The 26,423-nt window shown below is 47.2% G+C and overlaps 3 protein-coding genes across 10 annotated transcripts; 1 reads left to right on the forward strand and 2 right to left on the reverse strand.

Annotated features, from left to right (window-relative positions):
* Position 1: 1 nt before the first annotated feature.
* rftn1a (raftlin, lipid raft linker 1a) lies at positions 2-18,243 on the reverse strand. Of its 2 annotated transcripts, XM_029845411.1 has the most exons (11): positions 17,992-18,243; positions 17,758-17,913; positions 12,902-13,053; positions 6,738-6,921; positions 4,970-5,078; positions 2,997-3,495; positions 2,711-2,914; positions 2,265-2,374; positions 2,069-2,172; positions 1,599-1,674; positions 2-1,292 (listed from the first exon to the last, which is right to left on the reverse strand). In XM_029845411.1, the coding sequence occupies exons 3-11, from the start codon at positions 13,047-13,049 to the stop codon at positions 930-932; spliced, it is 1,797 nt and encodes a 598-aa protein (XP_029701271.1). In that variant the 5' UTR covers positions 13,050-13,053; positions 17,758-17,913; positions 17,992-18,243; the 3' UTR covers positions 2-929. The 2 variants fall into 2 exon arrangements, with proteins under 2 accessions (XP_029701271.1, XP_029701270.1); XM_029845410.1 differs by having other exon boundaries at positions 17,758-18,243.
* A 284-nt stretch (positions 18,244-18,527) lies between these two features.
* dazl (deleted in azoospermia-like) lies at positions 18,528-22,581 on the reverse strand. Of its 6 annotated transcripts, none has more exons than XM_011609079.2 (11): positions 22,442-22,539; positions 22,060-22,136; positions 21,721-21,837; positions 21,545-21,636; positions 21,356-21,407; positions 20,773-20,839; positions 20,542-20,672; positions 20,325-20,405; positions 20,081-20,131; positions 19,652-19,723; positions 18,528-19,557 (listed from the first exon to the last, which is right to left on the reverse strand). In XM_011609079.2, the coding sequence occupies exons 2-10, from the start codon at positions 22,105-22,107 to the stop codon at positions 19,679-19,681; spliced, it is 684 nt and encodes a 227-aa protein (XP_011607381.1). In that variant the 5' UTR covers positions 22,108-22,136; positions 22,442-22,539; the 3' UTR covers positions 18,528-19,557; positions 19,652-19,678. The 6 variants fall into 6 exon arrangements, with proteins under 6 accessions (XP_011607381.1, XP_029701286.1, XP_011607379.1 ...); XM_029845426.1 differs by having other exon boundaries at positions 20,056-20,131; XM_011609077.2 differs by having other exon boundaries at positions 20,509-20,672.
* Positions 22,582-22,590: 9 nt separating this feature from the next.
* On the forward strand, positions 22,591-25,870 carry trappc3 (trafficking protein particle complex subunit 3). Of its 2 annotated transcripts, XM_011609071.2 has the most exons (6): positions 22,591-22,787; positions 22,885-22,980; positions 24,034-24,131; positions 24,784-24,883; positions 25,004-25,186; positions 25,270-25,870. In XM_011609071.2, exons 1-6 carry the CDS (start codon positions 22,611-22,613, stop codon positions 25,387-25,389), a joined length of 774 nt encoding a protein of 257 aa, XP_011607373.2. In that variant the 5' UTR covers positions 22,591-22,610; the 3' UTR covers positions 25,390-25,870. The 2 variants fall into 2 exon arrangements, with proteins under 2 accessions (XP_011607373.2, XP_003969020.1); XM_003968971.3 differs by lacking the exons at positions 22,591-22,787; positions 22,885-22,980 and adding an exon at positions 23,202-23,367.
* The last annotated feature ends 553 nt before the right edge of the window (positions 25,871-26,423 follow it).

The raw sequence follows: 26,423 nt of genomic DNA on the forward strand, positions 1-26,423 counted from the left end.
CTCCAGTTTTTATTGACCTCTGCTTTCATATCGACATGTCACACTACTTACGCACAGCACACCGCGGTTCAGCAAATAAGTTTACGTCTACTACACCTTCGGAATACGAAAGGTCAGTCCCCCCCGGCTAACAAAATCGTTTCTCTTGGCTCCTGAATCTACGCAGCAAATTTAGGGTCCATTATAGTGGAGGCAAATCATCATCGGCCCGATTCCATAATCAGTTTCCATAGGAACTGAGAAATTGTCACTTTTAAGGAAAAGGGATTATTGACTCAAATAATCACGCCATTGCAGTCACACACACACACACACGCACACATGAGATTGAGTCTAAGGAACTGCACAGACTGTTTCTAGTGAAGGTTTCAGGGTTTATGTGAAATGATTTAACCAGATTTATGTACATTAATATAGCAATATCAAAAGAAAGCAATCAGAATGTGGTTTCGTAGGTTTGCAAAGGTCTCAGGGCAACACCGGCAACTAATGCACTTCCCTTATACGACATTCAGTGATATACCTTAAATTAGAAAAATATTGTATGTTCAGCGTGAGGAATGCTCCTGTTTTAAGACGGTAGATGCAAAGTAAGGCTTGGACGAGTCTCGGGGTGTGTTCGTTAGGTGGCTGTCCTGTCACTGCGATGTCCGGGACGTGCAGCTATCCCGTGAACCGGCACCTGAACGGCGTCAGATTGGTTCGTCCCTCTCGGCGGGGGCTTGTTCAGGTTTGTAATCAGTTGCTGCGTAAAGTCCCGGTCACATGTCTACTCACAACACTGAACCGAAGCCGGGCAACTGCACAACTTTTTCCGTGACACGCCGCGGCCCTGAAGGCTCCGGGAGAAGCGGTACGCAATAACTAGTTCGACAAATCGATACACTCAAAGACATTTAAGCTCGCTTCCTCCGCCTGGCTTGTTTGTGTCAACAGACTCCTGAAAAGAGCTGCTGTCTGATCCTCTCCTCCCTCTTCAGCGCCTCCCTGCCCCCTCCTCTGCCCTCCCTCTGGCAAACATCCGTCCATCTCGCAGACGTCCGCAGCGGGAACTCGTCAACGTCGGTCTCCTCTTCCGGCTCTTCCACGGACTCCCTGCTCCCCGACAGGAGCCTCCTTTGATGCCACGCATCCTCTTTGCTCTCCCTCCGCTCCGCCTCCTCTTCCTCCCCTCCTGCGTCTCTACTTAACCTGGTCATCTCCGTTCCCATCAGCGGGGACATGTTCTCCAGCTCCTCCTGTGTTCCTGCGGCGGGTTTCTTTGCCTTACCGCGGCCCTTGAGGTACAGCATCTAAAACCAAAGACATGTTTGTGAGACAAGTCTTTTTTGGGGTTTTTTTTGCAGCTTGTGCCAGTTTCTTTCCATCTCTCCAGACACCTGACAAACCGGAACAAAGCAACTTCACTGATATGTCTTTCCTGTACGGTTCCAGGTCGACTCTTCGCCTATTATTAGCTATTTCCCGTTTCTTCCACGTCCCAATTTAGCGACGTGACTTTTAAATGACACCTTCTGTGACATAAAGCCACGTATCCTAAAGGCACAACAGAGAAAAGTGACAAACGTGCGGCGGAGATTGACGACGAGGGAACAAACCTTGAAGTCTTTTCTCTTGCGCTGCAAAATGGGTCTCTGAAGGAAGAGGATCTGCTTGGTCGACAAACTCCCGTCACTATAGAAAGAAAGGATCAGCACTTTTACAGTGGTTACCTGTTATGGTATAATCTGACAAGCCTGCATATCATTACGTGTTTTTCAGTTTCCGTCGACTGTGAAGTGACAAGCTACAAGGGGGGGGGGGGGGACACATCAGAGACTCAATTCTTCGCAGCACCGACTGATTTCAAAAGCACCGAGAAGTCGACACCGGCACATGATCTGATCTGTCAGATCTTAAACCATCTGTCTTGTTTCTAAGCCACAGCGTTTAGTCCCAAAATCCCCAACAAAAATGAGACAGGCGGGGTAATGAGTCCTCGCTGAATTGAGGCGACGTTATTCGAAATGATAGGAACTAACAGAAAAAGAGTCTGGGCATCAGGTTCTGGCCCTGGTGAAACTGGTACCTGTTGGTCTTGACAATCGGCGTGGGTAACACGCACATCAGCCTCCAACCGTAGGGAGCCAGGGACTGAAGCAAGGGGACGTAGTCCGTCTTCACGACGACGCCCTTGATGGGGGAGGTGGGGAAAAAAGAAGGGGTCAGACAATCGCACGCGCCGTTTCCTCACATTAGATTTGAGAGGAAGGCAAAATGCGCACATCGACGACCGTCCACTGCTCCACCACGATGGCGTCGTAGGAGGTGCCTGGCGCCTCCTCCGCCGAGCTTTGGAAGATGAAGACGCTGTCCACAGAAGAAACCCTTCCATCTGGACAAGTTAAAGTAAAAAAAAGGGGGAGAGGAGTTACAAGCTCCCATCTCGGGGAACGCCGATCCTCCATACACTCCGGCTTAAGCCGACTTTATTGTGCAGGCGACTGAGTGGTGACTCCTGCTCTAAGCTGTGGATTTAGGCCGTATAGCTCCGCGGATGTGATCCATGACGGAGCGGCGGAACAGAGATACACAGTCTGAGTGGCTGTTCTTGCTTGACCTGTCAAGCTCAGCTAAAGTTTTGTCACATTTAAGTCGGAAGATAAAGTAAAACGTTAGCTTTGAAGAACGAGCAAAGGTTCCGGATCAGTGCTGACGCCGTGAAAATTACCGTTATAGTCCCCCAGATGGAAGAAGCCGTCGACTAGCTGCGCCCCGCTGGTGAAGTGCTGCGTCATGTAGTCGAGCCAGTGCGTGTGGACCTCCGTGATCAGTCCCGCTTCCCTCTGCACTTGCAGCGGCACCCTGAGCGAGTAGAACCTTGGGGAGTGGTTCAGCTCGTCCGTGTGGTTATACAAGGCGAACAGCTGCATCCCTGCAGATTTGACGGAGACAAAATGGACAGGTGTAGATGCGTCACGCCGGTTTGTGTGGTGACCCTGTGCCGGATCACTTACGATCCTGCGTGCTCGACTTCTCGTTGTTGTTGTTTTGCGTTTTCACCCCGCTCTGCCCGTTGGTGCAAGCTGGGCCGGACTTCCTGTTGCACTTTTGATTCATATCTGGAGAGCTGAGGCAGCTCTCGGGACTTGAACTCCTCTGGTTGGAAAGGTTCAAAGGCTCCTCCATGCACTGTCCGTTCTGGTGGGCAGTACCGCCCGCAGGGTCGCACAACTGGTTCGCCGCAGCCTCTGCTGGGATTCCGCCGTGACACCAGTCAACCGCGAGTCTCGGAGGGCTGGGAGCAAGAGGCTCGCTATTCTCCACGTCTTCGCCGGCGAGCGGTGGGTCCGCTGGGCTCGTGTTAAGGCTGTGGGGCTGCTGGTGTATTGGCGAAGGGCTCGAATGTAAGGAGGAGAGCTCATCGGGGTCCCAGTGCCCGATGAAACAAGGCCCCCCACCTGGCTGCTGGAGAAAGCCCACAAACATCACGCCTTGCTCGGCCACGTCCTGGATCTGCAGGACGACAATACCCAGGATGTCAATATCACGACGCCACAGTGAAGTCCATCGAGCCAGTATAATTCAATTCAAAGCTCAATATAAAAAGACATCAGTCGCCGAATCAAAAATAAAAGAGCATCATCTTCCTTTATCAGGAGAAGCCTCATTTGCAGGGAAACAAAGGCTGAGACAGGCGGAGTAGATACTCGGCACAATAACAACCTACCTAATCATCTGCAAAGATCAAATATTCAAATGACAAAAGGACCTCATTATCTCAACGCATCCGCGTGTGTGCATGTGTGCGTGTGTGCGTGGGCGCCACTCTCCCTCCCGCCGGGCTCCACTGGTTAATTGTCAGTTGATATTTGGGCTGACGGTTTCGAGGCGGGCTCGACGGAGAAAATGAAGCTCGCGTTTGGGCTCAAACAACGACAGGGGGCATCTCCCCCGTTCGTCCCCGCTGGTTTTTGGTTCCCTTTCTGACACTTGCCACATACGCACAATCGGGGAAATCCGTAAACAATCCCCATTAACAGCGCGTGGCTCTATTACACAGGGATGTACATGTCCAGAGACGGCTGGGCATTGAGTGAAGGACGATTAGGAAGTATAGAATTGCAAATCTAAACGCCCGCATGGGCACAAACCAGCCTGTCACTTTGTCTGCCTGGCTGGTGCCACTCCTGGCGTCTTATCTTGAACCCTCGCTGGCAGCTTGCAATCTGATTGGTTATTCATGTCACGGTGCCGGAGCGTATCACATTATACTCAGCGATGAGTATTTCCATCCAATCAGGTTTGCCTTTGTGCTCCGTGGGTGTTCAGATGCAAATCTATTCAATAGAGCACATTTTCATTTCACGTTGTCGTGCTGTTGGCGGATCCGTGAGCAGCGGGGCCAAAAGTCAGGCGGTGGCCTTAAGGTTAACATCTAACGGTGGCTGGTGACGCCTTCTGTCACGTTCCGTTAATTACACCGTTACCCTCTTGCTGTTTATCAGAGACGCAGAGCTGCATCTGGTAGGTAGATTCACAACATCTGCAGCTCGAGGCCGTTACCGTACGGCACAAACTGGCGATTACAGGCGGCCGCCCGCGGCCTTTGGGGCCCCGGCGGTTTCCCTCGCTGTCGCAGCGGCGCTGCTCCAACTTGAAAGGCGCAGACGGGAACCACGCAGAGCGACGGGCGCTTAGATGCAGCCGGGAGCGTTCCGGAGATTTCGCTTTTCACGCTAATGAATTTGTCAGTCTCGTTTTAAAAATACACAACGGGTAAGGAAAGCAAAGCGACACAAGGGCTGCTGCAGCCTTATGGGGGGGAGGGTTGTAACAGGTGGGTACCTTTAAGATGCTGACAGGAGTTTTATTTGTTAGATCAGCTGAAATATCTGTGGGAAAGGATCGGAGTTACCAGAAACTCGCGACACCCGACCTATCGTGGTGTCAGTCTGTACATCTGGTCCTTATTTTGAGCCTCCCTCACCTTCTTCACGTAGTTCTGGATCACCTCCGGGTCGGCGGACTGGTGCCCCGCCACGCACACGTCCGTCTCCAGGCGTCGGCGTCCCCACCTCAGCTGGCTTTTTTCCGAACTGCGGGGTGAGAAACGGAGGCATTTAAGCGAATAGGCCGCGCATCAATCACGCGGCGACAGCCATCCGTCTGCTCGTGAGGGAAGAATAGCAGCCGCTACGACGCCACATTAGACTGTTCATTTTCTGTCTATTATCGCGGCGGGAGTTCCATCACCCAGCAACATTACAGCGCAAATGATCCTTGGTTCTTTAAAATCGGGAGTGCCCGTTGACCCGGAATGGTGACGGCAGAAGCATCACGTCGGTTCGGCGCCAGGCTGATTCTTTCACTTAAGGAGAGCGCACATTCATTGGGAACACAACAGTCCTATTAGAGAGAAAAAGGGGACCGAATTTTCCTTTTGCTCCCACCGCAAGAGACATCCATAAAGGGGGTATTCAGATACGCCTCTTTAGATTTGGATTGAGGTCAGCGGGAAGGCCACGGTAATATCGCTGTGCTCTGAGGCACGAGTGCCAATCCCAGCTCCATGTAAAAGACAAGATCTGTCAGGGTTTCTCCCCCCCTTCCCTCACACTTTTTAGGGGGTTTTGATGAAAAGGAAGGGCGGGATGGGGGACATGAAAGGAGGCCTGTCGAGGACAAAGCCGGGGCGCTGAGGACAAAAGAAAACGCGGCCGCGGCGATGGCTGGAGTAAGCAGATGAAAGGATGGAGAGGTGGTCGCTTTCGCCGCGCGGTTCCCGTCTGGTGACGCAATCAGCTGTCTCCACGGTGACGGGTGCCACCGAGCAGCAGGACCGCTTTGGCAAAAGGAGGGGCGGGCATCGCCTGTGCCTTTGGGGTAAAAGGGACGAGAAATGGGGCGATGCGCACGCTTGTGGGAGACACAGTGGTCGTCATCTCTATTCAACATGCACATCTGGGAAAGCGCAGCGTCCCACCAGCACAGGACGCGGGTCACATGCAGATTACACACCTACGTCCTCACCTGCAGGTGCTGCTGGCCCTCTTCCCTCTACACTGCTCGGAATAAATGCCCATTTCTAGGAAAGCGATAAAAAGCTAATTGAATAGGTTTCAATATCCCGCTTATCGCCGACAGTGTTAATCTTTATATCTGCAAGTTGTTCTCCAGGGCCGATAATATCGCGTCTCGCCGCATCCTGTCAGCGGAGGACTGCAGAATGTGGTCCTCTCAGACAGTGATCCTACTAAATTCTGTGGCTTTTTTCCCCCTGTTTTTCTTTCCAGACTGCATCGAGACGTTCGCAACCCCAATCAAATCACTAATATACACGTCGCGTGAACAGCTCGAGCATGCACCCATCTGTGCAGGCGCCGCTTGAAGCAAACTGCTGCGAACCTGCTCGTGATGACAGCCGCTGATGTCTATTATCTATAATGTTTGCCGTGTCCTCGACGTTTGCTTAGCAAATTAACAGGCTAACAGAAGCTAATTACTGATAAACACGGACGCCTCTTTTGCTGATGGGAGTATAATTAGAGTTTTTTTTCCCGCAACAAACCAAACAATTAACAGATCATCTGTGCGGTGGCTCCTTTTTGGCTGCGTCTTCAGCATAAGTGATCCATAGGTTGACAGAACTCTCAATATGGTACATGTGGTATCTCAGAATGAGTGGGACTAAAGTGAGAGATCTTTGTTAGTGTATCATTCACAGAAGGTGAGACAGAAGAGATGAGGGTGCCTACCTCGGCGTCTCTCTGACCAGCACTGCCCGGTGGAGCTGGCGCTGGATGTGAGCGTGACGGGGCCCGCAAGGATGGACAAACGGGTGGACAGCAACCAGGACGTAACCCTGCGCGTAGAGGTCCCTGACCTGCACCGGCAGCTCTCTGACAGAAGAGAGACAAAGCACCGATGACACTGGCACCTCTGTGGGGGGGAGAAAGGTGGTAGAAAACCCACGGTTAGACAGGAAGGGGTAATGGGGCGGTGGCGGGGATGGGACAATGCGCAAAAAGATGGACACAGTGTTTGCATGAGGTACTGGATTAAAGCAAGAAAAAGAAAGGAGGAGATAGAGGCCCCGAGAAACAAAGACGGCGCAGGGTTTCATTACGATAATTCCCACCCAACGACAACACACGGCGTCTTCACGCTAAATCTGAAGCTAATTACGCCAAAGCTATTAGCTGCAGCGTTGGCTTTTGAAAAGCACGCATGCCAACACAAACACGGGGTGCACCGACACGTACGGATTCCCAATATTAGATGTGCGCGCGTGGATGCGATGCACCCGCGCCACCGCAGTGGCTGTTTGCACGTGTGGCATTAGCCGCAAATGCTAACACAAATCCAGCTCCCTAATTACCACAAACAATGGAGAGAAAGCCCCTTTGCTTCACTGGAAATGGTTAGCAGAGCTTATCATATGGCAGCAAACTGTCACCGTAAATCCTCTGAGAGATGCACAGTGTGTATGAGATCCACCCTCTGGGGGGGTCAGAGCATTGTAGTAAAGCACCCCCTCTGTTGACAGGCTTTTTAGGGAACACGTGCATGCATTACCGAATGTTCCTGTATTACAGAGTGAAGGCAGGTGTGTGTTACAGACACAGAAGCTCGAGAAAAAAAAGATGAGAGGGGGGAGGAAAAAAAAGTGGGGCGGTTAGCGAAGCCGCGGTTGAGATGAGGCTGTCTGTTTGTGTCTGAATGCCTGTCATCCGTTTCCATTCAGTCTCATTTGCATGGGTCTGGAGAAGAGAAAATAACCTGAATAAATTAACCACGCTCGCACACACACACACACACACACACACACACACACACACACACACACACACACTCATGCTCATCTCATTTCCAATTTGTTCTCCATCATCTGTTCACAGATACACGTTTGAGAAGCTGACCGGTTTGCTATGATAGCGAGACCGCTGCAGGAAAGAACACCTGACCGTCACCAACGAGGGATCTAAAACACGCTGGTTGTATTGAATGCGACGCCGCGGTAACGACAGTAAGAACACCAGCTGGAGGAGGGCGGGGCCGTAACAACAATCCCGTCACAGTAAACAGTCATTAGCTGACATTAGCGCCGCATGGCTGGTGCTCACCCACCGCCAAAACGCCGGCGAGGCAGCTGATCCCGGCGAGGTGTGCAAAAGTTATTAAGAGTGTTATGCTCCGCTTCAGGCCGAGAGGCGACTCCATTTGGAGCTCCTTCCTCTGCGGAACGCCAAGAGAGGCTGTGTTTCTAGAATTTTCTTTGCTACACTACAGTGGCTCATTTTAGACATTATTTCAATACGATATCAGACACTGTGGTCAGATTTTCACCCTTATTTCTTTACCGGACGCCGTAATGATCAAGGGGCTGCTCAGCTGTTGGCTGGAAACCCCCCCCCACAACTCAGCTATTTCTGTCCGAACCCGCAGCTCGGACCACACGACAGCCGCCGCTTGTAGAGAGGGTCATACAGTTTTGACCACGCGTTTCGTGAGCTGACTTCGGGAGTCATCCCCTTGTTGCCACTTGAATGGGCTCATTAATTCCTCGTTCAAGTCCCCAAATTTTCTCTGGGCGTGCAAGGCATGCATTTTTGGTGCGCGCATGAGACAGTAGCCGTGGCGAGCATGCACGAGGGCGCCGTTTTGCCCGCGAGTGTGTGTGTAAAGAAAGTGTTTGCGCTAAGCCTGCTAGGTGATGCATGGGGATTACCACTCACAGCCGCCCTCAGGGCTTATCTCTCAGCTTGCCGGAGGTTCACGTTTATTTAAATAGTCTTCTAATGACTTGCAGAGGTTTCAGTCAAGGATACGTGCCAAAACTTTTGGCTATTAAATAATCAGCTTCCTGGAGCCGGGAGCTCCCCGCTGTTCAGGGAACGCAGCCGTCGGCGATGACGGTTGTTGGTCAGTATATGAGCTTTGTCAAAAGGGGGGCTGATCTCTGCAGAGTGCCTGCTTTAAGAGAGAGGGGGGGCAATGGCATCAGGACTGACAAGCAGAAGCAGGAGGGGGGAGAGCGCTCGCTGTGGCACCGAAGGCACATCAAGCACGCTGTACTTGCGATGCTGTGAAGCTTCTGTTACTTTGCCCGCGCCGTTTTGGTCACGCTGGAACGAGGGAGCGGGGCGGCGTAGCCTGATATTTCTGTGATTCCGTCCCTGAACAGTGACTATTGTGCATTTTCAGAAGGACTGAAAAATCGACTTTAAACAGGGGATTTCTTTCTTTCTCTTGCTATCAGAAAACGGCCTTCGCCAGACAGATCCAGCCTGTAGATATTGCTGGGGATGATTGAAGACGGCGACGAGGATCTGCCATTTCAACTACATTTCATAAATATCCTGGAAAAGGTGCGACAGGCATCAAAGTGATGGATTTGGAGGGACACATCAGAGGCGGATGCTGATAGCGTGGCGCAGACGGGACGTATATCACTCTCCTTCATGGATGAAACATCTGTCGTGCGCCAGCGCCGAGACGCCGCTCCCCCAAAAATAAACGGCAGGTATACAGTAGCGCTGTAAAAAGCAACACAGCTGAGCATTAGACACACGTTGTCGGCTTTAATGAGCCGAGGGGGCGTCCGACTCTGCGGGGAGGCGGAAAGTCATCAACAGGGTTCAGGCCCTCGCCGTCTGCTCCAGAGGCCCGCGTTAGTCACACAGCGTCACACCTCACCCGAGTCCTCACACATCCCCCCGGCTGCTGATCGCTAAAGCATCGCACTTACACCTCTGTCTGCAGACCTGACGCACGCACCCCAAGCCCCCCCCCCCCCTTCCCCACCCCGGCTGCATCTCGCCGCCGTTCAATCTCTCACCTTTGTTCTGTTACACCTCCTTCATCCAGCCTCCCGCTTGCTTTCATCTCCCCACCTCCTCCACGTCTCTATTTCGCATCCCCCTCCCCTCCCCTCCCACCCACCCACCCCCCGTGCGTTTTGCTCATTAGCTGCACGTCGACGGCAAAGGAGGTTGGTTTCAAACACGGCACTTGAATGTTACATTTCATACGGCGCACCCTAATACGTCAAGTTAACATCCTGGAATACGACAGTAATCAAAGCCTAACGAATGGAGGAATAAGTCACAGGAAATCAATGCGTTGGCCGACCCGCAGCAACAATAGGTGCCTAAGATGAATGTATTCAGAGGAGGACTGCGAAGAACCAGCAGGATTGGTGAGAAACAGGCGGTTTTAATGCAAACGGACACGACCTGAGAGGCACGTTTGAATTTTTTTTTTGGTTTGTTTCCTGCAGCGTTTAGGCAGATTTCTGGCTTCTCCTGTTGTATTTAAAGTGTCACTCATGTTTCCACGTTAACATAATTAGCAGGGTGCCAAATTTGGGTCACCTTCACACTGAAGATCCGTTAATTTGTTCTGCATTTTTGTAAATTGCTTCTTGAAGCCACAGCAGACCATCACGGGGGTAGAGACTGTGCAGGGTAGGAGTGAAAAGCTACAGTCATGTGCTCACGGAACTTATTTATACGGGCTATGATGTGACAAAAATAATGCATCATCCACACAGATGATGACTTTGTCTTCGCTGTGACCCGGTTGGGCTCAGTCACATCAAATCATTAGCAAACTGCAGCCTGAGTAAAGCTCAGGAAACAAATATTCGTTTGCCTGACTTGCTGTTTCTGCTAATGTTTGCTTTGCTCGCGTGTCAAAGGTCGCTTTTTAAAAACCCACCCTTCACCCTGGATGTTAAACTCCTCTCCCTGAGAACATAACTGGGATTAGCGGCGGCCACCGTGTCTCATTCCTCAGCGATGCAGCCGCCGTCAAGTCACGCTAGCAGAGGGATAATATTGTTAATGTCAGCCAAATTGAATTAAAGCACGGAGTTGACCGTGGGTTTCCTCAATGTCATGGGCCGACATGGATTCCTTTATCTGTCTCCTACACACACACGTGTGCGCGCACACTCACAGACAAACACACAAATACAAATAAATCCCCTTGCTGGGAATGAGGTCCCTCAATCTCTACAAACAATCAGATAATCCTTCAGGAATCCTTCACTTCTCTCAGTCTCTATCAGGAACGGAGAAGGAGAGAAAAGCAGGCAATTCCCCCTCACACACATTTTAAAGTAAGTGTTTATCCTATATATATATATATAAAATTCTCCCGAGCAGCTTAGGTGCATCACGGAGTTTACCAAACACACGACCCGACTGTTTGAGGAAAGATATGACTAAGTGTTGACTAAGTGTTGACTAAGTGGGACTTGCTCCATGACGATTGTGTAAAAACCTTTTCCTGTGTCTAGATGTGGCCAATTTTCTGTCTCTTTTGCATCCCAATTAGAAAGATGAGCAGTCGTTTTGAGCCATCATCTATTTTGGTCTCCGGCGACATTTTGCTTTTCCACATCTCGTCCGTCCTTACAGCCCGACTCGTTGGCCAAACATAACTGAGCTGGCTGAAAGTGAAGCCGACTGGCGAACAGAACGCTGCCACTTGGCCGACAGGCCTCTGCCAGCTGTCTGTAGCAGCGCGGGATTTGGAAACTCATAAAAGGGAGTTCAGTGAGCCGCTTGTACCTTCTTCAGCCTGTTGGCTGATGGAATACACAGCGTAAGCTTAACATTAAGCCATAAGGGGGAAAAAGGGGGGCTTTTCTATGTGTATCTGCTTTAACACTCTCTGGATCTCACCCCCCCCCCCGCGACACATCCCCTGCCTTCTCTCTGTTCGCAGTCCACACCAGCACAATAGCAGACTTAGTATTTTTAGAAAGCAGACGCCTCTGGAGGATTCTCATCAACTGTTCTGGAGCTGCTGTGAGCACGCACGTAAGGAAACAAACCCACACCCACACTGTATCTGACTATTTCTCTCTTTCTTCAGCCACACACATATGTACACGCAATTCCCAACGCATGCAAAGCAACAGCGGGGTGATTATATCGCCATTGCGGGCGCGGGAGGCGGAGGGAAGTTGGAGGGCACGGCGGGTGCGTGCAGCAATATAGCTGAATCTGAGAATTACAGAACTCTTTGAACTCTGCAACAGAGCACAAAGACTCTTCTCCAGCATGTAAGCCCCCCTTTTATTTTATTTTTGCCCCTGAGATACTTGCAGGATTCAAAAGAAAGAACCTCCACACAGTTGCTGACCTGAACATTTCACTGAACGGGTTGAAGTTGCCACTAACACACGACCAACAGCTACCAGCAACCAGCTACCAGCTACCAGCCTGGAACATTACAAAGTGCCTCATGTGATGGAAACACAAGCAACATGAGATATGGAATATCTGATGATTCCCCATCCATGAGAGGAAGAAGACAACTATATGTATATGATATGCGGGAATATTGTTTTCTCTATATCTAAAAGTTTGAGACATAATTACTGACTGGGGTGGAACCAGCATCCATAGGGCATATTAAGCATTAAAGCACTCTGTATTGTAGGTTATGTGCACTTATGTATTTACAGCCAAAATAGTCAAATCCACTTCACAGACAATAAATTTCACATTTTTTTTCTACTCTCGGATGCGACTAATGAGCCGCGTAGCAAGAAAATTTATCAGCATAATTTGGCTAAATGAGAAAGCGAGGGATTGTTTACACATATTCATTTTATTTTGTCATTAATTTCGGGCAATAGCTGCGATCTTAATGTTCTTTCGCATCCTTTTAGCGGACCTGAAACGCAGAAACAACTGAGCCTGCTTGGCGGACACATCAGATCCACGGCCATTGGGTACATTAGCTCTGATTACAATAGAGTAGATGATTTAACATAAACATAAATCAAAGACTGAGGAGGCCATTGCTCCAGACAACAGTCTGACATTCCTCAATGGGGAAAAAACACCTCATTTTAGCGTCGAGCCTGCACACAACAACCCCCAATTGCTCATCTGGTCCATACCTTCTTTCCCCAACAGGAAATCCAGGAAGTGGTAGGTGTAGGCCACACCCACTTTCGTCTCTACCTGGGGTCGCCGCAAGGTGGAGTAGATATTTCCTGGGCTTTGTCGCTCTTCCGCCTTCCGCAGTTTAGGGAGCTTACACCCCATGTTTCTGTGAGGGATTCAACCCAGAAAGGAGGGAAAAGTGAAACAGGAAAAAAGGCGTTAATTAACATTTGAGATAATTGACACAGACTGGTACTTCCAACAGGGTGCTGTGTCTCACACACACACACAGACACTCACACACACACACACACACACACACGCCCAACGACAATCGCTCAGGTGCAAGTTTGTGCCGGTAATAATGTGTGTGTCTCCAAGCGTGTACTTGGAGACACAGGCAGGCGCCGTTACTCTGAAGTCTGAAAGTGTCATCCATTACCTGCGGTGGGCTGCGATACGGGCACCTCCTAATCAGACGGGGCTGATTGGGAGCGACACGTCTGATCAGAACGAATTAAGGCAGAAATGAGACTGATTTCCTGCGCTGTCAAGCCAAGTGATCGGAGCGCAGAGAGGCCGAGCGGGGGGAGAGGATGGAGGAGGAAAAGAAAATGTGTTGCCATCCAATTTCCAGTGCGGGTGCACCCAAACTTGGCCTTAAAACCTTCATTCACAAATGGGGTGGTTGGTGGGGACAGGGGTCAAATGAACAAATTAGAGAAGCTGGGTGCAAAAGGGAAAGGGGCGTGGCCAATTATCCTCAAGCTAATCATTGATGAAGCCTTGCCAGGGCCACAGGTCTGCTTGATATCCCAGTATTGTGAGGCGTGCGCCTACGCCCGCGCGTGCATGTCCACCCTAAAGGCCTAACAGAGCGTGGATAATGACGCCCAGTCTTACGTGCATGGACGTTAGCTCGGCTAACGACGCTAACAGGACGTGCCTCGACCGCCCCGCCTGTGCCTGGATGTCGGCGTGTACTGGTGGCCGCTCTGCTAGGATCCTACAGGGGAAAAGTTTTCAGACTTCCAGAAAGACAGAATCTCCATCTATTTAAATACCTCATCTGTCTTTAGACAATACGCGCTCTCATTCTACTTTTTGCAGTACACGCAATTAAAAGCCATTATTCTACCAATATATTTAGTAATGAGGAAAAATGAAGCAAGATGGGGGGGATGATGCTCCAGGCTGCATCGTCCAAGCTCCTCTTAAACTGTATTCCTGAGACACACTCTGGGGATTAGTTCTTAAATACGCCTCATAATTTATACTAAGAGCCCCCCCCGTTGCCTGACCCGTGCCGTAATGACCTTTTTTTCTGTTTGGCCTCTGCTGCGCTTTTGTTCATCATCGCTGATTAGCCTGACTCACTTCCTTCACAATGGACTTGATTAGTCTGGCTTAAAACAAATCCTTTTTTGTGAGCACCACCTTGCTGTGACGGGGTGCCCTCAACCCCTCCAGGAGAACACGTGAACTTCCGAATTTGCAATTAGATTTTCTGACTTTAGGCTCCCTGTTGCCATGCAAACGCTTTAACCTTTACCCGGTCCATCTGCTCCACGATACTCCTGCCGTACCCTTTAGTCACAAAAGGGATTTTATTGCATCCCATTGAGCATTTGAGTCAATGCGAGCTGGTACCAGAGGGGAAGTTCAGGAGAGGAACACGTGTGACAAGTGACTGTGATTTCCATTTAAGCAGGATTTGAAGGGAATACCAGGTAAATCAGATACATGATAAAAACAGATTCATTTTGATTGTTTAAGGAAGGGGGGGGTGAAAGGTTTGGTTAAATGTTCATAATCCAGTAGTCATCTCCCCAGCAGCCATCTGAGGCAACACCTCTTCCTTCCTTTGTCTCCCGACGGTTAACTTTTAAAACAAAGACTGGGATTTTACAGGCAACTTTTGTCGGCGCCGCTTCACGAGCTGATCTCTGTAATTGGAAGCAGAGACGTGATGGTAGGACCTGGGAACGGCGGCGCCTTCGGTGCCTCTAGGCCTTTCCCTCCGCGGGTCGACTTCAAACAGGACTGTTCGCTCGTTGTCGCGCAAACAAACGCGGCGAGGCCTCGATGACGAAGAACCCCCCTCCACCCCGCAAAAAAGAACACAACCATCTAGTAAATGTAGAGAAACAGACAGATGAAAGATGTGAAAATGAGAGATGGAGGGGAGACAGACAGGGAGCAGTGGAGGGTTTCTCATTAGGGATTCTCTTGTAACAGAGAGTTTTGAAATGACAGCAGATTTATGCGGGAACATAATCCATGTGCTATGCCACTGCTCTGATACCCCCCCCCCCCCCCCCCCCCCCACACACACACACACACACACACACACACAGACCTCCGGTGCTGCAGAGGCAGAGCTATAACCTCGGAAATATACAGACATTCCCTTTTTTCAAGCCTCTCTAGTTAAAATGGGAAATCATTAAACAGAAATGGCGACAGGTCCATTATTATTTTCTAATTTATAGCAACTAAAGGAGCCATTCTTCTCGTTTTACCCTATTTTTTTGCCTCAAGAAAGAACACGTTGTTTGGTCATTTAATGAAATCGCTGACTTACATTCATCTGTGATTAATCTGACGTTCCCTAACCTAAAGCCAGGCGGCTGCTTGGCTGATAGAGCAGGAAGCAGCTCCTTTATTAGCCGCATGTGTTTAAAGTGAACGTGGGTTGATAATAAAATCACATATTCATTTTGTCCTCAGAAGGCTCTCAGATACCAGATGCTAGTTGTTATTAATTTTCTTTGCACCGAAGCTAAAATGACTCTTGCAAGTAGAAATGCATGAAAACTGCCACTGCTGGCTCCCGTTTTCCTCGATTATGGAGGTTTATGGGGTTGCTCGGAAGCCAGAATTCCTGCTGTTTGCGAGAGTGTGAGGAATTTCTGGCCAATTAACTGCTTTGACTCAGAGTTTTGTCGGTTTTTAATGGTCGTGGGCTTGTTGAGTGAAAAGAACGCAGATAATGTCTATAATGCCGCTCGTTATGCTCCTTTCGACACTGGATGTGACGGACAGAATCCCGATGTAAGGAGAGGGCAGCCAGAGAGAGAGAGAGAAAGGGAGGGCTGAGGAACGGAGAGGTGGATATAAAAGGAGAGGGGACGCATGGGGAGCGGCGAGCAGACATGTCAGGGTGCCTGCAGGGAGGTGTGATTCCCTCTTGCAAGCAGGTAATCACCTCAAACTGTGTTTTAATGAGGCTGCACGGGGAGGATAACAACAAATTATGACATTGATGTATTGGTCTGTCAGGCAGCTGCCTGCACAGCCTAGTTTTAAGGAAAAAGGCCTGAATTCACTCAAGCCTCAGGTGGGCCACTTCAGTGTCTTCACACACGAGGTACTATCCCAGTCCAATGAACTCAAGTACCCCCCCTTTAAGTTCCATTCAAAAGTGGCATAAAAATCCAGATTTACTTTACTGGGTTTTTTCATAGACCCGGGTCTCTTTAATAAAGACTCTCCATGCTGCAGGGCCAGTTTGGGTCATATACAATTCATTTATTTAATTACTTTATTCAATAGGAAAGCAGAAAAGCAGTAGGGAGAAAAATAAAAGGATTCATATTTTAGTTTTTGCCCAATTAACTGCAAAATTTACGGAGAGGTCTTACCGGTACATCCATTTACATGAAAACAGTGTCAATTAAGTTATTGTTTTAAAATGAAGTTAATTAATGAAGACTGACCCAAATAGAATACATTAGACGCTCATGGTTTAATTCTACAATCTGGCAAAGGGTAACTGATTGAAATAAAGATGGCTGACGCAGCAGCGCTTCCACGGCCTGAGAAAACAAAGCGGGTGGAGCTCACTGAGCTGTCACCTTGCTGAGACGCTCGTACCTCCGGGGACCCTCTGGAATCAGAGTTCATACAGCCTCCAGTCCAATTGGGACTAAAGCTCAACTGTCAATCAAAGTATTCTCCATTGCTTTTTTGGCAGAGATATTAAAAATAAAAACAAACACAGTCGCAGAGGCCAAACTCAATAATTTCCCCATCGCCAGGAGGTGACCAAGAGTCTTTGTCTTCTGGGGACGCTTCACTTTCCATCTTTGCATCTCCTGATTGGAGAAGTGGGTTTTGGATGATCCCAGTTCCGCATCCTTTTCTGAAACCATCGCAAAGCCCTAAAACACATTTTAATAAAGCAATGCAAATCCCCCAAAAGTTCCCTCACAATCTCTCCATATGGACCCCTGTCCCGACACAAACACGAGGGTCCCCAGTGGTATAATTAGATCCTGCTTGAATACATCACTTAACCTTTTACGCTGACGACTTCCAGAAGATGAGCGCGTTGCCTTCAGGCCCGGTAGGACACACCGGATTCCAGCCACCATAAATAAATGCCTCCATGCTTCTTGGACAGCACCCACATACGGAACTAATTGATGCCTTCTTGCATTTTTGTAGATGCAGCCATGCTTGAAATTACATATTTCTGGGACCCCCCTCCTCTCCACACGCTGCACATTCATCCAGCACGTGGGTAATGTCCGATCTCTCTCTCTCACACACGCACACGCACACCGATCTGTCATCACTCCGCGCGTATCTCGACTCGACTCCAACCCGTGTCAGCGGGCCGACAGGCCAATTCATTTTGTTCTGCCACATATATGAGACCCAAAGCTACATAAATCAACGGAGCCCAAAGCTGAGAGGATTTTAATTCCCGCTTAATTCCCAAACACTTCCCGTGAGCCATCGCTGAACTGGGAAATATTGGAGAATAACTGCAGCCACTTGTTCAAAGACATAAAAATGGGAAGCCATTAATGTGGCGTTACTCAAAACCCGAGGAACTTGTGTTGGAAATCACCGACAAACTTACCAAGTTTCGCCCCAGAAGTGTGCGCTGGAGTCTGGCTGTGCGTCCTTCCGCTCCGCGGCGCTCGTCTCCGTCACGGCTCAGGTCAAACTGCGATCCAAATGGGGGAGAAAACGCGGATTGTCCATTGACGAACCCCTGGCTGAGGGCTGAATGTCGCTGCAATAGAAAAGCGAGAGAACGCGCGTCTACCTCTGTGTGACCGTGCGTGAGGAGCGGAGGGAGGTTTTTACGCACATCTCTCCTCCCTGTCGTTCCTCACTCGCTGCTCTCCCAGGCTGGCTCAAACACTGCACGACTCCCACTGTGGGATGGAAATTAACAGAGCTACCTGGCGATGGCTGAAAACCAGTAAAACACACTGGTTTAATATTTACAACCCAGTTTATGGACCAAAACACACATTTGACTTGGCGCACGTGGCGCTCCAATCATGGTTAATCAGATTAGAGGGGTTTGTGTCCCTCCGAGCCTCCTCTTTGGAAAATTCATATTTCATAGGGAGCTATCCAGACTAATCCATAATTCAGAAACGTCTGGGAGGGGAGAGGTGTTGCTGGGTGGTCATGGGCTGAACAGGACCCCCTGGAGAGCCCTGTCACACCATCACTGTGACAAAAACAAACCGCTCTGAGATGATGGGCTTGTTGCTGGGTAAAAGAAAGAATCTGGCGCTGTGTGACAGATTTAAGGGGGCTGGAGGCACACACCAAAGGCTCTCATCACCTGCTAATCCAGATTAGGCATTAAAAGGCAGGTAAAAATCAGAATCTGTGCAGATATTGAAAAGCTTTATTCTTTTTTTTTTTTTAAACACTCAAAAACATGAACAGAATGGTGCCAATGACAATCCCTCAAGTCTAACATGCAAGAACACCAAACTAGCGAATCCCAATCCCAACTGGCATCCCAATCAAACAGTGAACAAACACATTTAAGTGGAACATTTGTATGTATAAAAAAAGGAATTATTAAATGTCAGTAAAATTCTTTGTGTAAGATGACCAGCAGCTACAATAAAACCTTAAATGATCAACCAGTCTGAAGTGAACTAGCTACAAGGCAAGAAATGGGAGCACCTTAACTTTCAGTACTTCATTAATAAAAAAAAAAAAAAAAGGCAGTTTTCCTTCTTCCAAATTTTAATGAATTGAAAAAAATAAAGAGTTGCGATCGCCCTCTCCTATGACATTGAGACGAGGTGTTTTGGTGCAACTGCTCCCAGAAACGAAAATATCTGCATTAGGACACAAATATTCATTGATAGTGTTGAAGCCCCTGAATGTGCCAATCAAGACCAAAGAGAAACTGAGAATGAGACTGAAGTTAATAAAAAAGTTCAAGTCCTGTGACGGTGAAGCGGAGAAGTTGATCAAATGGTTGAACCCAGTGTGGGAAGCTTTTGCAAGAGCTTGGAAAATACGACAAAATAAACACTTAAAGAACACAAAACATAAATACAAAAAAATAAATAAGTACCAAAAGTGGCGGTGTGAGGGTGCTCTGCTCTCCCCGGGTGACCTTTACTGTGATCCGTGTAGATTAAAAGCAGCTCGACCGCATCAATGTGGACCAAGTGAGGGTGAACACAAGAGAACATTTAAAGTGGAACGCTCCTGCAGTGGAAGGTTAAAATGGGTCTAAAAGATGAAGCTGCGGGGAGGGGAGGGGAGAGGGGAAGGGAAGAGAGGAGAGGAGAGGTGGGGAGAGGAGGTAAGAGGAGAAGAGGAGAATTTCTGTGTGCTGATGGTTGCTTTATGCCATTGCTACAATCAGGATGTCTTCAAACACTGTGGTCTATATCTGAAAGAGCAGAAGACAAACATTAAATATAGATACAAGACATAAAAGTCCGGTCGTTTGCTACTTGATTAATGGCAGCTTCTTGTTTGTTTACCTGGCGTGGGGGCTTAGTGACTGCACACTACAGCACAGTCAGCGTGGTCTGGACTCCACAATCCACAAAGTTCTGAAAGTAAAACATGAGGGGCTTTTCAGAACAATGTCAGATCTTTTCAAAGTACAACAGCCGACATAACAGATGGCTCCCTCCCAAAAAAAACCTGGACAAATTACCAAAATTCTGAAATGACAAGAGTTCGACTCGGCACATGACGTTCACGCGTCAATGCCGACCACACAGCGCCACCTGGTGGCGTCTTCACTCTTTACGTCAAATCTTTGCACAATAGTGACTCCAATATTGAGATCAAAACACTGACTCAAACAACCGCGATTTCATCCCACAAGGACTGTAAAGCTTGAACAATGAGGTGATGTGTGAGTGGATTTGATATCTACCCCTATTTCGAGCAAATGCAGTCACCTGATTGACAGGCTGGGTCCGGTGCTCTGCTGTCCAGTGAGCTGGGGCATACTGTGGAGCAGAGACAGACAATGGTTAAACAGATGGCACGGGAAAACAACAGATTTATCTCCACAGGAAACAACACCATGTGCTAGCATGAGACTGATGGCGGGCTACTTCATAATGGATCAGAGTTCATTTTATATATAGCATATGGGTAGAAATAGGCGAGTTCATGTATTCCTAGCAGTTGCACATGTACCTGGTAGCCATAGGCGTTCTGTGCGTAGCTCACTGGCATCTGTGGAATCACGACCCCTCCAAAGCTGGAGTAGGAGTATGGCTGCAATGAGAACCAATACAATAGGGCTAGATGCTCCGTGAATGTTCAAAGACAATGCTTAACATTTTGAAGAATTGAGTGAGACATGTGATTTAAGACTCACAGTATCACTAAATGCGAATAAGCCATTTGTCACCTGACTTCCTCCATCGACGACAGCTGGAGGTTGTACCATACCACCTCCAACTGGTGCGCAGCAACTGCAGTAAAAGTACTGAATGGGGTTTACCCACGGACCTGGACCAACCAGGCGGTGCGGCACATGCCCTAAATGAAAGGAAAAAATAAAGTAGACCAACAAAGTTCTAAGCAAACTTCTATTTTTACCATTAACCAAACAAAGTCTGAAGTAGGTTAAGATACATACGAGAGATCCTTTCCTTCATAATGGCAGGACCCAACTTGAGTTTGCGGCCTTTAAAACTGATCTGTTGCTAATGTGAAAGATAAAAATCAAAGAAAAAAATTAGGTTCAGCTTGAAAATATAATACAGAACACCTGTGCAATCCTGTAAAAAAATAACAAACAAACAAAAACACCTGCTAAACCCAGAGACTTGGAATGTGTGGAAATAAAATACACAGTACTGAAAAGAGCCACACACGATAAATAATGGGAAGTGTAAATACAATCAAACCCCAGTGGGAATAAATTTCCATCTGCCAAAACATTCAACAATTCTAGTTTCACTGGACAGAGGAAACAAGGTTGAAATGGAAAGGCAGTCGAAACAGCGACATCCAGTGGCAAAACAACGTTAAGACACCCATGCAATTCAATAGGGATTACTTTGTGATTAAAGTCACTGAAGATGCTTCAGTATAAAAGAGGAAAATGTTACAAATAGTAAACGCTAAGAAACATGACGAGATAGTGATCAGATCCTATAATGTGCATGGAGAAAACATAATTACTGCCAGAACAGGCTCCACATAAGACATTTACTGACCTCAATGATAGGCTGAATGTTGGTATCGTCATGGAAGTAGATAAACCCATACCTATGACAAAAATAAAATAAAAACACAGGCTCAAAATGCATGTTAATGTAAGATTTAGCAATTAAAAGTGCAATAACCACTGACCATTACTAAGGTTTAACACCCGCGCTTGCGCATGTACACCTGAGGGAACTTACCCCTTGCAGATCCCTCCGCGATACGTGATGATTTTTACTTCCTTAACGGACCCATACCGACCAAATAGTTCCCGCATTTCACTTTCATCTACCTGAAGTTAGATAATTATACGCACAGATGCACGAATATAGTCAAGTACATAAATCCTTCCTATATGTATAATGCATACGCTTACCTTCATATCGATTCCACCCACAAAGATGGCGTTGGGAGTCACTCTCCCCTCTGGGAGAATGTAGCCATTTGACAGCTTGGGCGAGAACTGGTTGCTGAACTTGGGCTTGTAGATATCCTATAAAAAAAATGTTTTTGCATTATTGTTTCGAATACCTGCAAACAAAATTTTGTAAGTAATTTCCATAGGGACTACATGGCCGTGAAGGCGTTTTCTAGAGACGCCCATGTGCTTGATGAGTGCAATTTTAATTATCACCAAAACGACTGTTGGCAGTTATTTCAATGTGGCAAGATCGGACCACATCCAAACTTCAAAAGTACAATAATCGGTATTTACTTCCTCTTTGTGATGTACATCGCCAGGTTTAGTGAAAAACTTTAGCATTTTTACGTCGGTGCTGCTTTCAAAGTGGCCTGAACGAGACGTGATTCGTTAGACTTTACATATCAAAAAAGTGGCATGCAGACAAATAAAAACAGCGTGAGTGACTCAGAAAAAGGTTTTTGGAGATATAAAACAGGTTACATCGGAGCTGCAAACGTTAGCTACCCGCAGCTAAAGCGCGTTTTCGGAAATAAACCTGCTAATTAGCTAACCGATTGCTCGCGAGGGAGCTACTTTCGCAATTTGACTCCGCCAATTTACATGTAGCGACATGAGAGCCAAAATTCAAATAGGTTAACATTAATTGTTGGGCCAATTAAACGTATTGACTCACCATTTCTAAAACCATAAAAACTAATAATTAACCTCTCGACCCCAAAGCAAAGCCGCGAACACTCTGCCCAACAACAGCGCCCCCGCCAGAACCACGCCCCAAACACATGACCGAGCTAACATCCTATCACATCTCAGCTAATTTAGGCTTAAAATGCTGGAACAAAGTCATGCGTCTCGCAATATTATGTAGGTTAAAGTATCCGTTCTGTTATAAACGGTTACATAAACGATTCTATCTTTTGTTTGCGTCATCATTCAAAAAAATTGTATCACGGTGCGTTAACGCAACGCGTTATGACGGACGTTCCTGTATCGTCTTGATTGCTATTCAAATGGACTTTCACGTAAGTTTCTTGTAATGATTTTTGTTGTTCAGGTATACATTATCACGTAATGCCATATAATTTAAAACATACACAATCGTCTATGTATGTTTGAAAGGAAAAAAGTTATGCTACGGGAACTGTCACGTGTCATAGCGGCGCATGCGCACAGGTGGTCCCGATCCGGCGTTCTCTGGCAGAGGTGGTCGTCAAGGTAAAAATATACAGGAACTAATTTGTCTCACTCTTCAAAATAATATTCAGTGTAGTTTTCCTCTAAATAAGGAACACTAAAGATACATAATCTATTCATCAATGATGTTGATAGATTTAATATCTGTGCCACACATAGGTTTTTTCGAAATGTAATGCTCTGTGTTGTATTCTTTCTGAAATATTACTTCGAAAAATGTCAAACGGATTTAGTTCATTCGTTTGAGTTGTCTTTACGTCAACGGAAGTGCGACTACTAGCGACCGCGGAAATACTCTCTTACAAATAATCAAATAAATAAAGGATTTATTTCGTATAGTTGTGTAAGAGTGTAATACTGTCCACTATGTCCAGGCAGTCTAACCGAACGACAGACAGCAAGAAGATGGTAGGAAAATCCGTCAGGATTAAGTCCAGCTAAGATTCTCCAGTGATAAGCTAGCGTTAGCAGAATAGCTCGATTCTGTTTTCATTGAATGAAGCGCAAATTTAGCCCCCTAATCCTTTGAAACTTGGAATCAGACGTAATTAATTGAATTTCCTTGATCGTATTTTGCAGCAATTTTGTTCTTAGTATCTTTATTCTTTTATCCCGACATCTAGTCATCGTCAGTCACTGTCAGTTTGTGCAGCGTCAGTGTTTAAAGTAGATGACGATTTCATTGGTGATACTTTTATTTTTGTTCTATTATCAACAAAGCTCATCTACAACTTTAATAATCTAAGCTAAATGCTTTGTAATATTTGACAGAATGGAAAAATTGATGTACTGGTCTTTCTTTGCCTTCATAAATGTTAAACCATACCAAAAATGATTACAAACCCAATATTTAAACCTTTATGCATTAAAATCAAAGTGCAGATTGATATATTTGCTTATATACAATGCATAATATAGATTTCTCTTTTGAATCTTTATAGCTGTACTGTCATTTCATCATGGTTGTTCTAAAAACAACTAATCAATATAACGTTTTTTTCATCATTTGATTTTCACTTTGTTGTCATTCCAGTTTTTTAAGGTGAGCAATGAGACCTCTGCTTTCTGTCATAGAACTCTGAGCTGTTTACGCTGACGTATGGTGCCCTGGTCACCCAGCTTTGTAAAGACTATGAGAATGATGAGGAAGTCAATAAACAGCTGGACAAGATGTGAGTAAATATATTTTCCTAAGATTGCAGTCAAAATGATTATTAAGGCACACACCAGTCATGGCTGAACCATTTGCAAAAAACAAAACGTCTACTGTCAGAATGTATCCACGTGTTTATCTTTTGTTCCTTTAAGAAAATGGACTTAAGGGCGGAAGCACGTCATGTCGATTTCTTGCCTTTCCTTTGGTGCATTTAATGAAAAGAACACAGATGTGTTTTTCTGAGAGTAAAAGGAAAGACTCTCCGGATGATGCATGCTGGATTCTCTTCTCCACATAACGAGATTAAGAAAAGTAGATGGCCTTATAACTGAAAAATTCAAAACACCTCGTCACCCTGACAGGACTTTGGGCTGAATGAACATTGTTTTTGTGGTCAGGCAGCGGCCCTAAACTCTCGCGGGGCTCAGCATGATGAGACGAGTCTTACCTGGCCTTAGAAGGCAGCGAGTGGACTCTGCCCACGCTGCCAGTCAGCCGCCAGCTGCTGGGATACAGACCATGTTAGGACTGGCATGCATCGCTTTGTGCGATTAAGTTGGGCTGATCTTCTTATCAGAATTCTGTCTGGATGCCAAATACTTAAAATGACCTCTGTGAATAATATTCTCATCAATAATTTTTTTTCTCTGTTCCTCTCTCCAACTCAGGGGTTACAACATCGGAGTCCGGCTGATCGAGGACTTTCTGGCACGCTCCAACATCGGCCGGTGCCAGGATTTTCGAGAAACCGCCGATGTGATTGCGAAGGTAAAATTCTATCGCTATCAGCCTAGCTAAGTAGCAAAGAACCTTGATATTTAACACAGTCAGTTTGCTCCCAGCATATTTTTTGTTCACTTCATTGGTCAACGCTTATGTTTTTGGCAGAATGCCTTTAAGACGTACCTAGGAGTCACCCCCAGTGTGACCAACTGGAGCCCGGCCGGAGATGAATTCTCCCTCATCCTGGAGAACAACCCACTGGTCGACTTTGTGGAGCTGCCTGACAACCACAACACCCTCGTCTACTCCAACCTGCTGTGTGGCGTCCTCAGAGGAGCGCTGGAGATGGTGAGCTCGCCTCCCTGACGCCAGCATTCCGTGTTTCATGTGTGCACGTCTAAGAGAGGTTCTTTGAAATGCATGTGGTTCAGGTTCAGATGGCGGTGGACGTCAAATTCGTTCAGGACACGCTGAGAGGGGACAACGTGACAGAAATCCGTATGAAGTTCATCAAGAGGATCGAAGAAAACCTCCCAGCTGGAGACGAGTGACGCACCGGCCGAGGTGGTCAGGTTTGCAGAGGACCAGGTCGCACAACGAACACTGTCACACACAGACTGAAAGAAAGAGCGAACTGACACCGTCAAGATGAGTGGCAAAAGAGAAGGAGGCTTACTTTGTCACCCTGCATTCCAGCCTTCTAGCGTTTTCATCCTTTTTTTTAATTTTTTTGGAAAAGTTTGCTTCATAATATGCCCCACTACCCCGAACACCCTACAGGCGGATAACACTTGTTTGGTAATGAATCTTAAATCCACTCGCAGGATAAGTCAGTCTTGGCTTGTGTGTCACTGTCGGCTGCTTTGGAGAAGAAAATATTTATCCGTTGAAGCGCTTTGTTGCTCAGAGGCTGGAAAACGTGACCCGATTGTGTTTAAACACGTGTTAAAGATATTGTTCTCTCGATTGCTGCTGGTTGTGCAGCATGTTAAAGTAGGGTTTATTAAATAAAAACAGGAAATGTGAAATGTTCTTCTGTGTGAAAGTGGAGACTTGGCATTAACATAGACACACACACACACACACACACACACACACACATACCTGTGTTATAGATATAAATGCATTATATTAGTCGGTTCCAGTATTTTTAACTTTGAAACCAAGTCTTAGCTCTTAAACTGCCTGTCCTCACTGCTGGTACGATGTCTTCCTTGGTACTGTAGCAAGTACAAGAACGTGCTCATGCACGCTGTGTCCTCAATCTCACCTCGGCCGTTCTAGATTATCCCTTCAGTCGACCGCAGCTGCTCTGCAAAGACAAACAATAACAGACCTCATGACACATTTGTGTTTGTTCAGGGCACATGCATGTAACGTGGTTCTCTGTGCGTGTAGAAGGAACACAGGATGCTTTGGAAATTACCCAGAAGTGCTTGGTTCTGCTTGTCACACCTGTGAATGCATTTAGATCCCCTCCTCCCCCCCATGAGCAACGAACAGAGCTTTTCATTGAGACTCTCTGCACACCTCATCGCTAACTAAAAACACAGGCGCTTAATCTTGTTTTAAAAACAAGATTTTT

This window comes from Takifugu rubripes, chromosome 12 (genome assembly GCF_901000725.2).
Source record: "Takifugu rubripes chromosome 12, fTakRub1.2, whole genome shotgun sequence".
NCBI lineage: Eukaryota > Metazoa > Chordata > Actinopteri > Tetraodontiformes > Tetraodontidae > Takifugu > Takifugu rubripes.

Excerpts from the sequence above, each read along its gene's own strand:
- rftn1a (XM_029845411.1), bottom strand. The coding sequence starts at position 13,049 with ATGGGGTGTAAGCTCCCTAAACTGCGGAAGGCGGAAGAGCGACAAAGC. Across the intron at positions 2,375-2,710 it reads CCATCTGGGGGACTATAACG|ATGGAAGGGTTTCTTCTGTG; the intron begins GTAATTTTCACG and ends TAACTTGTCCAG. Across the intron at positions 1,675-2,068 it reads CCGATTGTCAAGACCAACAG|TGACGGGAGTTTGTCGACCA; the intron begins GTACCAGTTTCA and ends TTCTTTCTATAG.
- dazl (XM_011609073.2), bottom strand. The coding sequence starts at position 22,107 with ATGCTAAAGTTTTTCACTAAACCTGGCGATGTACATCACAAAGAGGAA. Across the intron at positions 20,840-21,355 it reads ACATTCAGCCTATCATTGAG|CAACAGATCAGTTTTAAAGG; the intron begins GTCAGTAAATGT and ends CTTTCACATTAG. Across the intron at positions 20,673-20,772 it reads TATGAAGGAAAGGATCTCTC|GGCATGTGCCGCACCGCCTG; the intron begins GTATGTATCTTA and ends CCTTTCATTTAG.
- trappc3 (XM_011609071.2), top strand. The coding sequence starts at position 22,611 with ATGCGTCTCGCAATATTATGTAGGTTAAAGTATCCGTTCTGTTATAAA. Across the intron at positions 22,788-22,884 it reads CTATTCAAATGGACTTTCAC|GAAAAAAGTTATGCTACGGG; the intron begins GTAAGTTTCTTG and ends TATGTTTGAAAG. Across the intron at positions 25,187-25,269 it reads TCAGAGGAGCGCTGGAGATG|GTTCAGATGGCGGTGGACGT; the intron begins GTGAGCTCGCCT and ends CATGTGGTTCAG.